Source organism: Anguilla anguilla, chromosome 11 (genome assembly GCF_013347855.1).
Source record: "Anguilla anguilla isolate fAngAng1 chromosome 11, fAngAng1.pri, whole genome shotgun sequence".
In the NCBI taxonomy this organism is placed as follows: Eukaryota; Metazoa; Chordata; class Actinopteri; order Anguilliformes; family Anguillidae; genus Anguilla; species Anguilla anguilla.
This window is the reverse complement of record NC_049211.1, coordinates 30,777,455-30,793,039: the sequence shown is the minus strand read 5'-3', so window position 1 is coordinate 30,793,039 and position 15,585 is coordinate 30,777,455. Positions and strand designations below refer to the sequence as shown.

The following is a 15,585-nucleotide window of genomic DNA, read 5'->3' as shown; positions in this document are numbered from 1 at the left end:
ATATTCTGTACAACAGGTCAATAAGTATACAGTAGGCTGATGCGGCGAACTTCCTAACCTAACAGTTCATGGTGCTGTGAAATGCACCATAAACTATGGGTAGACTATCACTAGTAACGACGTCAGCTAGTGTACTAAAGTGTAACGTTAGAAGATGACTAGCGATGTTTATTAATGATAGCCTACTATCTAGGTTCTTGTTACGTTAACGATAACTAACGTATGTGTCCGTAGTGGAGCTCAATATCCAACTAGCTAAGCGGACCGGAACGTTGCGGTAGTTTTACTGAATTAACGTTAGTCTACGTCTATCTTTCATACAGTGCATTGAAAGGTTACAGTGGATTCACAACAACCTAGAACGCAACGTTAGCTAACTTTAGGATTTCTGATGTATGAAACAATTGCTAACTTCGGTGTTTTACATAGTTAATGGTTGGCTATGGGCAATTTGCGACTTTACAATGGTTCTAGCTGCTTGACTTAATTTGTCTTGATTGTTTGCTATTTTGTGGTTCTGCAGTATTTCGCAAAATACAGATGGCTAGATTAAATTAAACATGGATATAGCAGCCTAATTGAATCAGCAAGCAGATAGGAAACTGCTTAGGGTAGGAAAATTGGCAATATAATACTTTCCCCAAGAAGCGAATTATTTAGATCCCTTCTGTTTTTATTTTTATTTATTTATTTTTTTGTAGAATCTTGACCTTGTGCAGTTACCCTTGGTTAAACGCCTACAGTTGTGCAACCATTGGAACGACAGTGTAGTTAGTGATCATAATGTGCATTAAACTCAGATTATTCATCTTAATCGGACGCTCATTGAAACGAAGAACATAGACACGTAAAGGATGTTCAAAAACGAATATCAGGTGGGATAACAACTGAATTTGGAATAGCCGTTAATCCAATGTTACGTGAAAATACGCTGTCAATGTTTCTTGCGAAATAATGATCAACCCCATTTCTTAAGAGAATTCATAATGAGTACATTTTTGAGGAATACATAGCTTTTAGTAGCACACGGCCTTGGGTAATATTAGGCTACCTTCTTGCGAGTGTGCGCGCGTGTGTTGGTATGGTTTTATTTACTAGTTTTCTTTTCTAGGGTGGAGCTGTCGTTGACATCTTTAGTGCTCAGGGAAATGACCCAGTGGCAAACTGGAAGCTTTATGGGAGCCAAACAGCTATTAGTAAAGTGAGTGTCATTTTTGTTTTTGTAGAATCAATTGTTTTACTGGTAAGAAATTGTATTGTTACTTATCCTGGGGGGTATTTCATGAAGCAGGATTACTGGATTAGCTGGGTAACTGCTGAGTGAAACCCAGAACAGCTTTTTCCTTCTGTCCATGTTTCAGATTTTTTTTAAAAATAACAATATACATAACATAAGGTGCATGCATAAGGTGAATTATAGCTCCTGACAGCTCCTCAGCTTGTCCGTGATTAAGATGCTAGCTGTTTTTGCGTTCTAAATCTGCCAACCCTACCCCTGCCCTGGATGTAAAAATAGCCTGCTAAAAGTATTCACTGCAATCACCGTTTTTGATTAGTTAATTCCATGCAAAATGTTCACTACATATTCATTTTGATTCATTTCATTAAACTCTTTACAAAATTCTTTTTTGCATGTTACAATTTAAAAGGCTTTGATTGTTATGCATCCTTTGTCATTCTTGTCAGAACTTTTACTTTTCCTGTGTGAACAGCAAAGCCTAATTGAAGATCTTAATTCCAAAATGTGTACAATTTCATAGATTCCAATTTTTTTCTCAAATGTAGGGAGTGAGCTTTAGCCTTCGTAACACTGCAAATCATTGACACCTGATCATTAATAATGAATATTTAGCATATATTGAGATCATTTTTTTCTCCAAATGTGCTATGGGTCACTTGGCACAATTGAGACAATTTGTGTTCTGCAGAGGGTTAATTGTTCACCAAGAGGCTTGACGGGAGACAGAAGCAACTTTGTAGTGCTGGGTGGAGAGAATCAGAGGTTACAAAAGAAGACCAGAATTTCTATAAGCCCTAATTATATATAATAGTTTCTATTAAACTATAGTTAACACTTATTTACCAAGCAGATCATTTCCATTAATGAGTTTTTAATGCAGAAATTGTTTTTATCCAGGAGTTTGACAGAGAGATGAAGGGCTTTGTATATATTTTGGAAGGGAGCAGCCAGAAAAACAGGATGCAAATGCCAAAGGACAGCAGGATGGCACGTAAGTGTAAATTAAGCATTACATTACAGAATGTTCACTGCACCAAGACTATAAAACACAAGAGTGAACTTACAATATTTGAGTCTCTTTATGATGATGTCTGAAATTATGAGATAAGTCCTTTTATACTTAAGAAATGACTTTTATTTGCACGTTCACTCTAAATTGCTAATTGAGATGATTCATTGTGCTCACAGTGGGTACAACAGTGGAGCCCAACCTCTCCCATCCAAAACCCAGTGATCTCACCACTACCCCCACTCTAAGTTTAATTAATAAAAATTACACATGCATGTGATTACATTATACTTTACAGGGGAGTGCCAACAAATGTTACTAATATTAGACCGCCTTTACACCTGGCATTAAAATGTGTCTGTCAACAAACAATTGTTGCCTCTCATTCACCAGAGCAGTTAGGGGTTAGGTGTCTTGCTCAGGGACACTTCGACACGCCCAAGGCGGGGATTGAACCGGCAACCCTCCGACTGCCAGACAACTGCTTTTACCTCCTGAGCTATGTCACCCCTAGTGCAGATTTCTTGTATATATGCGTATTTGTGATATAGCTACGTTTATTATTTAAAAGCAAACTAACAGCGTCTAGTATACTTTTTAACTGCATAAAATGGTGTTAGTTTATTTATATTTATTTAATACAAATGTAATTTAAATCTGTCCTATGTTGAAGTTTTAAGAACTTTGTAGCTGTATAGCAGATAGTTATGCCATGTTATTTGATCTTGTTGGGCTTTTTCTTTCAGTTGGGCTCAGCCAAAGGTTCCTGGTGCTGCAGGTGTTTGTACCCATGGGAAAAGACTTCTCCACCGAACTGATGTAAGAGCCTTCTTTAACAAGAACCCCCTTCCTGCAGTTTCATCTATAACTGCACCTCCCAAGCATGACACAGTCGACAATAATGTATATCTGGGAGTTCATAAGAATATTCTTCCACCACCAAAAATTCATATTCTGTCATACCATCAAGATGAATGCAACAATCGCCCGAAGGTACGCCAATACAGTGCTGAAATGTTGCTTGCCAAATACCGAAACAGGATTCTTTTTACCATTCAGTAGGGGTTAATTTGGATTGTGTTCATCTGGGTCCTCACCCCAGACTTGTTCGCCTTGGGAGACCCTTCCAGGGAGACATAAGCCCCCCATGACATTGCTCTGGGGATCATAAAACCTCGGAAGCCCTTCAACCACAACAAGGCCACAATCCATGAAGGGCTTTTTTTTTAGTTCTTTGTCGCATATCCTTTGCATATAAGGACTGTTTGACGTATGAGACCCATAGACATCACCAGGTGTTGAGTATCTTATCTGGTGATGATCTGCCAGTCTTGTACTGCAGCCATCTTCAGCTCCTGCATCTTATGGGGGCTGGTAGCTGAAAGGTTTCTCATCAGCATATGAAACGCATGTTCAATTGGATTCAGATTGAGTGAACTGCCTTTGAAATACTCCTTTTTTGCTTTAGCAGTATGTTTGGGATCATTGTCTTGCTGTAGGATGAAGTACTGTCCAATGTGTTTGTAGGCACTTGGTTGAACTTGAGCAGATAAGATGCTTCTGTACACATTATAATTCATTCGGCTGTTGCTATCGGCAGTTACATCATCAGTGAAGACAGGTGAGCCAGTACCTGTGGCAGCCATACATCAAACCATAACACCACAGTGTTTCACAGATGAGGGGGGTGCTTTCTATATTGGGCAGTTCCTTTTGGCTTCTTCACTTTGCTCATGCTATCGCTCTAATACAAGTCAATCTTGGTCTTATCTGTCCACAAGACCTTTTTCCAGAACTCGGCTCTTCATAGAAAACTGTAATCTGGTCATCCTGTTTTTGTAGATAACTAGTGGTTTGCATCTTTCAGCCTAGCCTCTGTAGATGTGTTCATGAAATATTCTGTGGACAGTAGTTACCATGCACAAATCAAGCTCTGTGGATGTTCGTGAGTAACCGTGGCATTATATTTGGAAAGAGACATTGCTGTTAAGTTTTTTTATGTAAATTTCTTACTGAAGTGAACGCCACAAATATGTAGGTCAATAGAGGTCCATTGCATCAAAGAGAACTGTATCTAGAAAACTTGTCAAACTATCTGGATTGATACCAATTGATACAGTACTCTGCATAAGTGGAAACATACTTTAATTTCACTTTTGTGAGAACTGTGCCTTTAAGTAATCCATTTTTAATGCAACCTTTTTCATTCAAAGTTAAACTTTCTTGCGAGATTTGCAAGGAATAGAAGTAATTCCCTTGATGGAGCAGCTTTCTGCAAGGAGATAATCCATTGTGATGAAAAAAAGTAATTTCCAGATTAGAACGTACAGGTGGATGATCATATTCAAAGCTCTCAATTTGTAGTCAAGAAGAGAATTGCTTTGTACTTTCCCAGTAGTTGCTGTCGAAACACATCTCATCTCTAAAGTTTTCATTTTCAGTAAAAAGTATGCTTAAGCAAATTTAGGAAAACTATTTACATTCCATACTTACATGAACCTAGATTCCTCTGTTGAATTTTTTTTTTGATGACCAGAAAATGTCAGTTGTCCTCCCTCCTGTTAGATTAAAGGTATATACTTTGGCTATTATAACGCAAACATTATACTAATCCATTGCATCACACTGGCTGGCTTTACTTCTCAGATGTGGAGAGATTTGAAAATTTCAACTCAAAATTATTAGAATCAGAATAATTTTCTCTCACAACAAAGGGACAGCGATACTTAAACAATGATAATGACAATGTTTGTTTCACTTTGCGTGTCTGTGGTAGAGCCTGCTCTCTCCATTGAGTTCATTGATAATGTAATACAATTCAGGAGTCTTTGTGCCCTTTTCATCAATTTTTCATTTTGCATAGTTCATTAACCAACATCTGCTGCAAATATACAAATAATTACTGGCATTGGCCATGCTGTAGACACACTCTGTAATTAAGCAATCACTGCAATGAATAGTGTGCTTTGACAAAAGCAACAGACCTCTAATTTGTTGTTTACTGGTGGCTTGGTGCATTTAAAGTATTGATGGCTGTATCCATTTATATTTATATTTGTCACTTTGTGTTCTCTTCTAGTTTGAAGTCTGTTGCAAGCTTACTGTAGTGGTAAAGAATCAGTAGCAACCCGTTTAAGCTTTTATGCAACTTGTTTTTGATATCAAGAATTCAATTTTAACTTTTTTTTTTCCAAAATTTTAAGACGGTGTCCTAGAACTCCATTGGTTTCAATTACCTATTGTGATTGTTATATCAGCATTTGAATGTTGAGAATGCTAGAAACATGTCCAGCCTTCCTGTTTAAAACCCACTCCTGTAATTGGCTTTCAGGGGAAAGGTATTTGAAATGTATTTGGGTGAATCCATTCTAAGCCTTGGTCTGTACTCAGACTTTCTTTTCCTTGGGGGGGGGGGGGGGTGGATGCTTATAGTACACCAGGGTTTAATAGGTGTGTGGGCAGTGAAAATGACAAACTGTTTTTTGCTTCAACAATACAAGCGACCACACTGCTAATTACAGTTACATTTTTTGTTCAGATTTGGACAATTTAAGATTTCTTTTCAACCCCATGGCCCATCTCTTTATGTTGATCAAATTCTTTTCTAGGGGAACAGGCTGTGAAGACTCAATGGTATGATGCAGACTTGCGTCAAATACGTATTTGTTTTGGATTCAAATAATTTTCTACAGTTTAATGATCTTGTCTGGTGTATTGGAACCAATGAAATACTCTGAAAAAGTGCAAACCCCGCCTTCTGCTCATACTGGCAGGATCATTTACACCAGGCAAGATCAATAGAGCACAGAAAAGTATTTGAATCCAAAACAAACACGTGTTTGACCCAGGTCTGGTATGATGTAAATGAAGTGCCGTGGGACTCATTTCAACCCAGCTGCTGTCCATATCTTCACACTGAGGGGGAAATAACTCTCATTAAAGATCTTTTTTGCTAAAAGAGTGCTACATCCACTGTCCTGAATATGAAAAGCGATCGAGTCTGTTTTTCAGAGAGCTAGCATTTTTACTGTGCAGACATTTACTGTTGCCTTCCTTCATTTCCAGGGTAACAGATTCAGGAAATCTGAAGAAAAGACTGTATTTATCAACTATTCATAAGGATCTATCAGCAACCCCTTTACATGCCAAAATACCTCTCTCAAGTCTCAGACTTAACATTGTGAGTATACGTTTATGAATATTATGGGTCACCATTTATTTTCTATTTGTGCAGTCTACAGTTATTAAGCATCCTTGTCATAACATTTGTAGAATGACATATTAAATTACATCAGCTAAGTGCCTGTAATGTAATGTAATTAATTAAAAAATATGGGTCTCATACTCCTCACATATACAGGACTAACAAGTAATGATGTGGTTCATATTGGCTACATATGCCTCCTTTGTTAAATATGCTTAACATAGGCAACCTGTGTTTACATTATACACAAGGAATGTTTACAGCCTGATATAGCTGGATACAGATGGTGAAGTAATGAGACTTCTGAGTTTTGTCATGCAACGTGTAGTATGTGATAAACAAAGGTCAAGAGGTGTACAATGTCTGGAATTTGGTTTTATCATTTCAAAAGGCATGGAGCCAAGAGTTATTGTTGGATTTCACATTGGTACGAACATCAGTCTGAATTAACATAATATACATTTTCATGTCAGCACAGTGTGGAGACTATTTAGTCAATAAAACGGGCAACAGAAAACGACAATGGGTGAGAGTGGTGTGGGTGGCGGAGCAGGATATTCTCAAACCCATGTTTGAACCCCCCATGGGGCTGGGGGTTTTATTTTCCATGATGCTTTCTGTACTCTGATTCTATCTTTATTTGTAGCCCTCTCTGCTTGCCCCCTGAGAATAAAATGCAAATAATAAAATACAAGAAGAGAGAATAAAGTGCGAAATGAGGGCAGACTGTCTGCTGTCCTTTAAAAATGGCAGAATAGCTATAGTGGAATAAAAGCCTTTATTTGGGAATTTTATTTGGCGACACACACATTTTCTGTGTGTAGAGTGGGCTTGTTCATCATTGCACTTAACGGCACCATTCACCAACAATCATATGGACATTGTAGCAGTAATAACCATATGTCCATCCACTGGGTGCAGTGATTAGTAGTTGTGCAGTGCCAAAATAGTATTTTATTTGTGTATGTGATTCACTTTCATGAATTGTTTATTCAACCATACACATGAAGAACCTTTAAATAAAATTTTCAGTTCCTTATGAAGTTTGAACATGCAGCAATATAGCCTAACTTTGCAGACATAACTTTGCAGGAAAATTTGATAGAAAAATTTCAGAATATTTTTAAAGAAAACACTGTCATATCTGAAAGCAACAACAATTTGCCAATGTATTTTGAAGTGTTGCAATATTTTCTGATCTTGAATAGATATTTTCTCTCAACTCTCTCAGCTTTCTGATGCTGTTGGATGAGGCAAGAGTTGATGTGTGTGCAATTGAGCAATGATCAGATTTCATGATTGGCTGCAGTGCGCCAGTTTCGGATGCAGTAAAATTGGTCTACTTCATCTTGCCAGAAATTGATCAATTGGGAGAATTTATAATTGTGGGACTTGAGGCAGGAAAATTGAGTAGGAGAAAGGGAAGATGAAGAAACGGGGAGGGTGAAGAAGATAAGACAGAAACACAGAAGTTGTGTATACGTAGTCACTTAGTTGCTATGTTTGTAGTTTGAGTATGGATCTGGTCACTGTAGTTCTTTCTGTTGCTAACCATGAAAAGCACAGAATTCTCTCTGCTGTGGTGGTCTGGATATGTTCTGCCAGCTTGAAGCTTGGCAGGTGACATACTGCCACTGCTTGATTGATTGTCAAGACATGTAAATGGAACAAGGTTGATAGGCTGAGTAATCATCTCTCTACAGGCAAGGTTACCGAAGGCCTGGTTCTAGACCCCATGGTACGCCACTGCTGCCGTCCCAGTTTCAATATATGTGCAGCATATTCAATTTCCATAAAGGGTTAGTTTGCGATTTCATTTTTTGTGCCTAAGGACCGGTGGGCTGGTGGAAAGTTATATTCCTGACCAGTTCCTCATCAAATTCTCAGGCACTGAATATCGCCATGGCAACACAATAACAATGTATTTGTTTATACTGTGTATATGTTTGCTCAGAGAATATTGTGAATAGCATAATTATTAGTAATAAAATATTAATGATTAATGTTGTTCTTTTTACATTCTGATTTTCAGTGGTGCAACATGTGCGTTGACCTTGTGTCATTCACCAGTGAAATATTCAAAGGAGCGCCTTTCCTGTCCTTGGATAGAATCACAGTCTCTGCCAGCTGCCGGCTCAGAAGAATTTTCACTATGAAACTCCAGCCGGCAGATGCTCACAATGAGAGTGGTATGTTATCTAAGCAAAACCACATCCAGTGCATTTTTGGCAGGAAACAATCTTTTGTGAATGTTTTTATTTATTTTTTGCAGAATCAGTATCTGGTTTATCTGCACAGACTTAGAAAAACAAAATTTTATCTTTCTTGAGTTTCTTATGTAAATATATGTTTCTTTTTTCATCATCAATCTTTCTGAGCATGTAAACTGGTATTGTGCGGTGTATAGAGTCATAATTGTTTCATTTTTGAACACCACCCCATCCACGAGTGGACTATTATGATGCATCTAGGCAGCTGTGTCACTCTTTGAGAATTTTGCAGTCAGTCAAAAGAAATGATAATATATAAAATTTTCTGACCAACCTCTGTACTAGATCCAGAATCTTGAGCTGCTGTCTTCCCAAATGGGTTGCATTTATATTTTATTGTTCTTTTTCTATTTTCCCCTTGCAATTTACAAGCCCCTGGAGAGAGGAATATCTGGGAATGCAGTAAATTATCAATGAAAACTGCCCACATTTGCATGTGCTGAATGTGCTTTGTTTGTAATGGTTTTATTATTTTTTTCAGTTACATTCTCCCACAGCCCCCATCCCCACCCCAACGCTACCAGAGAAAGCACATTGTGCAACGTAATATACGAGGGCCTTTTTTATACCATAGGTATGAATCAACCAGTTTTTTTGTGAAAATTGTTGTTCCCTTTGCAGATCTTTATATTTGTGGCAACGGTCCCAGAGACATCATTCCAAAGGGCTGCCAGTTCCCCCCAGATGTGCAGCACATCACACAGCTGGTGAACATGAACAAGCTGCGGCTGGCCGAGATGAAGCTCGGAGGCTCGCTGTCCTCAGACTTGGGTGGGTAATTAAGGGAGTCTAAAGAGCTGACCGACTCCCCACTTTCTCCGTCGCTGATTTGTTACTGTGTTGTTCTTCAGGGAAGAATTCATCTTGTTGACTGGACTTGCCAAGTCTCTCTCCTGTGTCATTTCTGTTGACACGTTTAAAACCGTCTGTCACTGAGGCCTCTCGTTGTTAGGTCGTCTGTTATGTAATGTAATGTTACATGCATCACTAGGCTTTGCAGTAGTTTTCACTCTACAATTAGAAGTGGATTGTTTGTTGTTCCAATATGTCAGTATTGTTTTTGATGAGTAAGCTGAACGTCTTGATAGGTTCACTGACTTCCATTTGCAGTGATTGCATTTTAATGACCTGAGTTTGGTTTGAATAAAGTGATGGGAATTGCATTGACCGAGGAGGAGAATAATGGAAAAATAACAATTGCGCAACTTTGGTTTTTATTATTAAAACACATCTTATTAGTGAATGCAGTGGGGCTGGAGGAAAGACCCATTCAGGGGAGTTTATTGTGTTCAGCATATGTAGCTCTCTTAAAGCTGCATCAAGTACCATAACAGTCAGAAAAGGTGGGCGGACTATAAAAAAGTCAAAGAAGGCAGGGCACCTCAGGACTAAAGTAACGAGCTACAGGAAATCTAAAAGGGTATCAATCAAATAAAATTTGCCCACTATGCTGAAAATGCTGAAACCTGTGGAATTCTGTTTTGCAAGCAATCTTCCATTCCACTCATGTTCTCTACAGCTCACTCAACAGTAACAGTCAGCAGTAAGTAGAACACGTAGAATTAAGTCGAAGTGCAACATAGGTGGTTACATAAAATCTGCAGATTAAAATAGCAAATTCTAATAAAAAAAAAAAACATTTTTAAATCTCAAAGTTAAAATTTTAATTTAATTTAAAATATATTGAAATTCCAAAGAGTCGATGAAAAAACAATTTAAATTAAATTATATCAGTCAATACTACTGGACAACTTGACAGTGTCCTATTGTCAGTATAATCCATTATGTATTTGCATTAATGTTGAAGGCTATTTAAATTACGTATTGAATTTATAAAAAAATAGAGCAGTAGTTAAAGGGCAGAATTTGGAATTGATCATATAAGAATTTATCCTCGCCTGACCTATTTGGTGCTGCCTTTAAAATTGAGCTTGTTTTAATAGCATGCATTCAAAATTAATCCTGATGAAAAATGTTAATGGTGAATGAGTGAGTAAAACTGAGGGACTTTTTCTTCATCAAATCAAAAGTAAACCTTTAGTGCTGTTATTTTGTCTCTCAATCTGATGTAAAAATGCAAGCAGCTGTTTTAATTTAAGCCTTGTCAGATACGTCATGCTACATTATGTTATGTACCACATTTTATTTATCTTCTTCGAGCTGCACGCCCCAGAAAACTACTCTGCAGAACTGGGGTGGTGCCTGTTCCAGGTGGATTATTGGCAGATTTCACAAACAAATAGTCATTAAAAAGCTCTTCTACTGATTCTTTTTTAATGGTCTTCACTGCAGCTCAGATTGTGTGTGTGTGTGTGTGTGTGTGTGTGTGTGTGCGTGTGTGAAAACAGTGCTGAAATGAAATACAATTGCAAGAAAAGATTTATGAACCCAGGTATTTCCAAAGGGTTCACATACCACTTGCAACTGTAAATATAAAACTAAAGGAATAAATTGTGATTTGTGTGCAGAAATTAAGTACAAAGAAATATATATATATATAATTTAGAGTATTTTGTAGTTTATTTAATGTACTTATTTATTTGTTTGTGTCTATTTAATTCTTTTTTCATATGAATGTGTATTTATATAAGTATCTTTATTCGATGCTGGATTTTACTGTATTTAAAAAAAAATGCATTTAGTGTTTTAGCATTTTTTGTTTTCGATGCACACGCGTTGTATTGAAACATTTTTATTACCAGTTGTTTATGAGGGCATCTACAAAGCATGTACCTTGTGTTGTGACAGAAATGATTAGCTCATATATCTGAAGGCACAAATATATACACAAAGATATTGACATAAAGAATGCAGGTGAAATCAGTCGATGTAAAGTTAAACAAAGGAATGACATTAATTTAAATCAAACATGTCCATAAAAAGTGATTTTTTAATGAATGTCCCTGGCCTTGTTTCATTTTGAACTACTTCAAAGCATTTAGGAAGTAGCACTAACAGGCCGTGCATTAGCTTGTCATTCACACGCCTTAATGTTATGCTAATAGCTACCCCCGTGTAGCAGTGGAGTGGTTTTTATTGGAAACCCAAGTGCTCTTGGATCAGAAACGCATACCTGGAGACTGCAATTATCTTTCCTTCTGTCGAAAATAAGTGCACAGGCAATTAATTATAATTCCTGTTTTCACTTCAACGGCACATTTTTTTTATTTTTGAGTATTTATCCCCTCAGACAGCTGTCTCGTTCATTCTGATTTATCCAATCATGGCCACAGAAATAAACTGTCATCCCGCTGAGGGGATTCTTCTGTAAATGAGCTCTTATGGTCTCTGTTATTAACAAGCCTAATAATGCTTAAAGGGGGCTGGTATTGCACTAGGCCATGAACCTAATAATATAAACTGGTGGTTCTAAATTTTTAGAATTTTATTTCAGTACCTTTACTCATTGAGGAAATTGTATTATTTAGAGCTGGGAAAGATTGACTCATCAAAGTCCAGGTAGTCAGTACAACAATGACAAGTTTCTTTTTTGTATGTCTCATCTTATTAAAACATGACAACAAGATTGTCTTTAAAAGGGTATTTCTTTTATAAACCAAGAATTTATCATTTATAAGTAGTCGTTGTGAGTGAGTGGTTATTGGTTAGTGGAGCATGATGGCTAACTGATTTTTTGGAGGTTGTATTCTGTGCAGTTACATCACAGAATAGTAATTTACAGTTCAGTTTCGACATGTCCCTAAGGAATGGTTCCAGCACCTTGTTGAATCCATGCTGCCAAGAAGTGTCACTGCTGCATGAATGTTAACTAATATTATGTATTACAAACTCATCTGTTAAATTGTCAATGGGAGACCATTAGCAAGATAATAACATCCAGTGCTCTGATTTGAAACATTCTAATTTAGTCTTGCGCCATCATTAGCTTTAGTAAATTGTTAAACACGCCGTGCATTGTTATTGTATTGATTGCATTATCTGTCTTAAATGAAGCTTTTACTTTGAGCTATTACTAATACAGAAAAACACACAAAGCGTCTATCCAGTGATTAATTTGCAGTGTACAAGCACTGTAATTATTATACTTTGTGGGAAAGATCAATTAGTTAAAATACTTAATTAGCGCTGAAAATTGTTCTGTGCATCTTCATCGTACCACGGCAATTGGAATACAAATATTGTAAGTTGTTATTTGCTATTGTTACATGCAATTGAATCCTATTAAATTGCGATTCTTACATTTTTGCAATTTACTTCTATTGAAAGAACAAGTTCATTTACAAATTTGGTCTCATGTCCACTGTGAGGAGTATAGAGAAGAATAGTTCCCTCTTTAAATGCTCAAATGTCAATGGTTGCCTCTTTGTCCCCACCAGAACAGGCAAACTCTGGCAGTTCCATCTCTGCACGGGGGGCCAAGAACCAGGATGTTTGCCACATTGCTTTTGGGTCAAAAGTCCCGGGACCCCCCCCACCTACAGGAAAGAAGGCCATTGGCTCTGGCAGCCGGGAGGTGAGAATGAGCCCATTCTCAAACGGGTAGAACCTCTAATCTGTCCAAATAACCAACTGCTATGCTCTGCAACAGTAGTTTTCAACCCCCCTGGACAATATGGCCACATGTCCCAACTTCGTGTAGGGAGATTAGAGCTTTAGGATGTAGACCACAGTGTGTGCACGTGAGCTTGACTATATATTTCTCACTGAAAACATAGTTTGTTGACTTTTATACGTCAATGCAGTGGTTATCAAACTTGAACAGGTTCATATGATACACCTGAATGGGTTCTCTACACCCAGCTGCTTTAGTATATAGGTGACATGACATCACATACGATCTTGTGCAGGACAGACATCGCTGTTTCCATGATGAATACATTCCATAGCTCTGGGTCCTCTAGAAAACTAGGAGAATCATTCAACCAGTTTAAAGATACGGAAATCATATGGACGATGATGTTTGCGAGGCAGACGACAATAGCCGCTTTTCCACTGTAGGGCCGAACCGTTCGTGCCGTTCGTGCCGTTCCGCGCTGCTCAGTACTCGTGGGAATGGTTACCGTTTCTGTTTCCACTGTCGGGCTGCTAAAACCAGGACTAGGAAGTATCTAGTGAGGACAGCAAGTGACGCGGTGGATCAGCGACGGCGTCCCGTTGTGAATGTAATATGCGCCAGTTGTTGTCGTCGCTCCCCATACTGTTTTGTTTTTGTTTTTGTTATGTTTCGTTGGCTGACGAAACGGACAAGGATACGGTGTATTTTGGTCTGTTTTTGGTTTTTCTTTTTAGCGTATCCTCCACTGACCATCACTGTTGCATGCATTCAAAAAACTACTAACGCTTTCACACATTAGTGTGAAATATCCACATTATATAATACCACTAACCTATTTAAAGACACTCAATCCAAAAATAATGTGTATAACCGAAATATTTTGAGCAGTAATACTTACATAGCAATGATGAAACTTCATCTGTATTCAGACAGAGGCAGTAAATCAACAAGTTCAATCCACTTCTGTTTTGCTCCAGAAAACAATGTCAGATAGGTCTATCAGCAAATATACGGCTTAGCTACGCCCAGAAGTCCTCAATAATAGTATTTTCCAAGAAATTACGAAAAATCGTTAACAACGTTTCGTTAGGTGCAGCGTCTTAATGCGTAAGTGAATGCGATGATAAGAAGATTTTTCGGTTACTCTGACCTATAAAACGCTATTCCAAAAGCAAAATTAGACATGTTACACATCGTTAGAATGCTTATTCTCTCACCTACTGAATAAATGAATTGTCAATCAAGCCAGACTGTACTTGAAATGGCGACAACGCCGTAGACAATATGTGTGGTATTATGCACAGCTATTTTGAATGTAGCTACCCAGGCATCACAAATGCGCAAAATATATTTCATAAACGGATTGTCCAAGGTCTCAAAAGGGACATCTCTACGCGTAAAACCAATGGTAAGGTTATGTATTTATTCAATATTTAGTCCCAGATATTGACTGTAGAATGACATAGTATCATGTGTTAAAACTTTGTCCCGCATATTTTGTTGTTCAGTGAGCAGCATTTTCACTGCTGTATATCTTATGGCTATTGTCGGGTTTATCTTGTTGCTATGACGGAATTGGCATTTTTATCTATATTAGCTTCTCCAACGACCTAGGTTACGGAAGAGGACGTGAAGAGACCGTATGCGGAGTCACAAAACTGACGTAATGTGAAACCAATCAGTGAATACGTCATTAAGCCTGCCCACCCGAATGGTTCAGCTGCACTGAGCACGGTTGTCTAACCTCTCCATGCTCAGAACTGTTCGGCCCTCCAGTGGAAAAGGGGCTAATGAGTGCTCTTCCTCAGGCTCCACACAATCAGAAGTATCTACCTATGCTTTGGCTGCAGCAATGGCCAGTGTTGAAGCTCATTCAGCAGTCTGACTGGCTTGCTTTTCCACAGGTGGTTCTCATTCCTGGTGCCAGAGCAGGCCGGAGCTGTGGCTCGGCGAAACAGAACAGCGGAGATTGGGTGGAGAAGCAGAGCCATCGGCGTGAGCAGGTCCCCATTTCTGAGCACGAGTCCACGCCTCAGCACCACCAGGACAGCGGACAGGCTTTAGAGGGGCTCACAGGTAAAGATGAACGTTCATGCTTGAACTGTAAGCTTTTTGTACCATGAAGTGCACCACACCAGCAAAGAAAAGCCAGAAATAAGGCAAAAACAGGAAGTTTGAATTACAAAGACGGCATGGAACCTGCCCCCAATAAATCTGGTGTAATTTAAGTAGGCTATTTTATTGTATGGAGACAAATATTTGGACAACTCCAATAACCATGTTACCTAAATTAAAATAATTAATTCAAAATGGTGGCTGAGTGGTTCCCTTTTTAGTTATTATTCC

At 38.2% G+C, this 15,585-nt stretch overlaps 1 protein-coding gene across 2 annotated transcripts in view; it reads left to right on the top strand.

The window, feature by feature from the left end:
* The first annotated feature begins 577 nt into the window (after nucleotides 1-577).
* cfap20dc (CFAP20 domain containing) overlaps nucleotides 578-15,585 on the top strand; it is a 28,759-nt gene continuing 13,751 nt past the window's right edge. For both annotated transcript variants that reach the window (XM_035380555.1, XM_035380554.1), the window contains exons 1-9: nucleotides 578-875; nucleotides 1,112-1,201; nucleotides 2,138-2,231; nucleotides 2,996-3,068; nucleotides 6,315-6,429; nucleotides 8,486-8,642; nucleotides 9,345-9,494; nucleotides 13,061-13,197; nucleotides 15,144-15,315. In XM_035380555.1, the coding sequence (XP_035236446.1) occupies nucleotides 855-875; nucleotides 1,112-1,201; nucleotides 2,138-2,231; nucleotides 2,996-3,068; nucleotides 6,315-6,429; nucleotides 8,486-8,642; nucleotides 9,345-9,494; nucleotides 13,061-13,197; nucleotides 15,144-15,315 (1,009 nt within the window). In that variant the 5' untranslated portion in view covers nucleotides 578-854. The remainder of the gene's footprint in view (nucleotides 876-1,111; nucleotides 1,202-2,137; nucleotides 2,232-2,995; nucleotides 3,069-6,314; nucleotides 6,430-8,485; nucleotides 8,643-9,344; nucleotides 9,495-13,060; nucleotides 13,198-15,143; nucleotides 15,316-15,585) is intronic.